This window comes from Fopius arisanus, unplaced genomic scaffold (assembly GCF_000806365.1).
Source record: "Fopius arisanus strain USDA-PBARC FA_bdor unplaced genomic scaffold, ASM80636v1 scaffold00003, whole genome shotgun sequence".
Lineage (NCBI taxonomy): Eukaryota > Metazoa > Arthropoda > Insecta > Hymenoptera > Braconidae > Fopius > Fopius arisanus.
Genome location: NW_011887742.1, coordinates 1,700,654 through 1,702,480, shown reverse-complemented (window position 1 = coordinate 1,702,480; position 1,827 = coordinate 1,700,654). Strand labels below are relative to the sequence as shown.

General features: G+C 36.7%; 1 protein-coding gene across 1 annotated transcript in view; it reads right to left on the bottom strand.

Annotated features, from left to right (window-relative positions):
- Positions 1-1,086: 1,086 nt before the first annotated feature.
- Positions 1,087-1,827, bottom strand: part of LOC105269629 (multidrug resistance-associated protein 5) — a gene marked incomplete in the record, with an annotated part of 6,708 nt that continues 5,967 nt past the window's right edge. The window contains 2 exon segments of the mRNA XM_011310031.1: positions 1,087-1,456; positions 1,521-1,827. Coding sequence (XP_011308333.1) covers positions 1,199-1,456; positions 1,521-1,827 — 565 coding nt within the window.

Here is a 1,827-nt window from a genome sequence, read left to right as displayed (position 1 = left end):
AAATTTTTGTAAAAGTATCAGGGGAACATGACAATCGAGGAGCTCTTCACTGAAATTTTCACTGAAAGTGAAAAATTCGAAATTTTTGTAAAAGTATCAGGAGAACATGACAATCGAGGAGCTATTCACTGAAATTTTCACTGAAAGTGAAAAATTCGAAATTTTAGAAGAAGTATCAGGGGAACATGACAATCGAGGAGCTATTCACTGAAATTTTCACTGAAAGTGAAAAATTCGAAATTTTCGAACAAGTATCAGGGGAACATGACAATCGAGGAGTTATTCACTGAAATTTTCACTGAAAGCGAAAAATTCGAAATTTTCACTGAAAATGAAAAATTCGAAATTTTCGAAGAAGTATCAGGGGAACATGAAAATCGAAGAGCTATTCAGTTTTTAACCAATATTTCGATTATTTAGCCATTTACAAAAGAAAAAATTGGAATTATTAAAAAAAAAAAATGAATGACGGCGGGATCGAACCCGGGCCGTCGGCGTGCTAGCCGAGCACGTTACCGCTAGGATAACGCATTATTACAATATTTTAATTTTATTAGGAGTATATATTTTGCAAAAGTTTCGTTTTAAAAAATTGTTAATTTGTCAATTTCACTGAATATCTTTTCGATTTTCAAAAATTCGGTTTTTAAATAATATTTCCATTAATTAGCCATTTATAAAAAAAGAAAATTTGGATTTTTTTTGAAAAAAAAAATGAATAATGCTGGTATCGAACCCAAGCGGTCCGCATGCCAGTCAAGCGCGTTGCCGATTAAACAACGCGTTCATATTAATGATTTAATTTCATTAGGGGTATATCTTCAGTATATTGAATATTTTTTTTCATTTGAAATTCCACAAAATGTTCTACAGTCGACCAAATGTCAGTTAAACAAATAAAAAACAAAAAGCATTCAAAAGTATTGCGTGTGGCGCCCTCCACGACCTCAGTAGCAGTCTGGCAGAGGGACCAGTTGACGGGGTAAGTGTTTTTTTTGGCATGCATCGCCATTACATAAAACAACACACCATGAGCATTCATATGAAGATGTAATTAATGAAAAACTATCAAAACATAAATTATCATTCTCACAAAACATTCGCAAATGCATTTGAAAAGGAGAATTTCTTCAACGTCCCGGTCGCTTCAGCGACCACGGCGACGCCAGTATATTTAAAAAAAAGAATAATAATAATCTCATTGGTAACGTTTTTGGGCAGTTGCCAACATATTTGAAAATACAGAATTCGAATTGTTGAGTAGATCGTCAGGAGTTCCCATTTCTACAATAGCCCCAGCATCCATGACAAGAATTCTATCGCAAGATAGAATTGTTTGCAGTCTGTGGGCTATCGTCAAAATAGTGCAGTCTGAAAATTCTTGTTGGATAGTCTTCTGGACAATAGCTTCTGTCCGGGGATCCACAGATGCTGTTGCTTCGTCCAGAATTAAAATCTAAATAAAATCCTCAATTATTTCTCACCGAATACAAAATAAAATCCAAATCATTGGTACAAACCTTATTTCGTCGGAGGATAGCTCTAGCAAGACAAAGTAGCTGTCTTTCTCCCATACTGAGACTAGTCCCCCCCGAATCAATGACAGCCTCCAGCTGTCCAGACATCACCCTCACCTTATCCTTCAACTTTGTCCTCTCCAGTGCCATCCAGATCTCTTCATCACTCCTCTGATTCTCAGGATCAAGATTAAACCTGATGGTTCCACTAAAAATCATGGGATCCTGGGGGATGATGGACAGTCCCTTCCTCAACTCCCGAAGATGGACAGTGGAAATATCTACACCCCCAATCCTAATGCACCCCCCA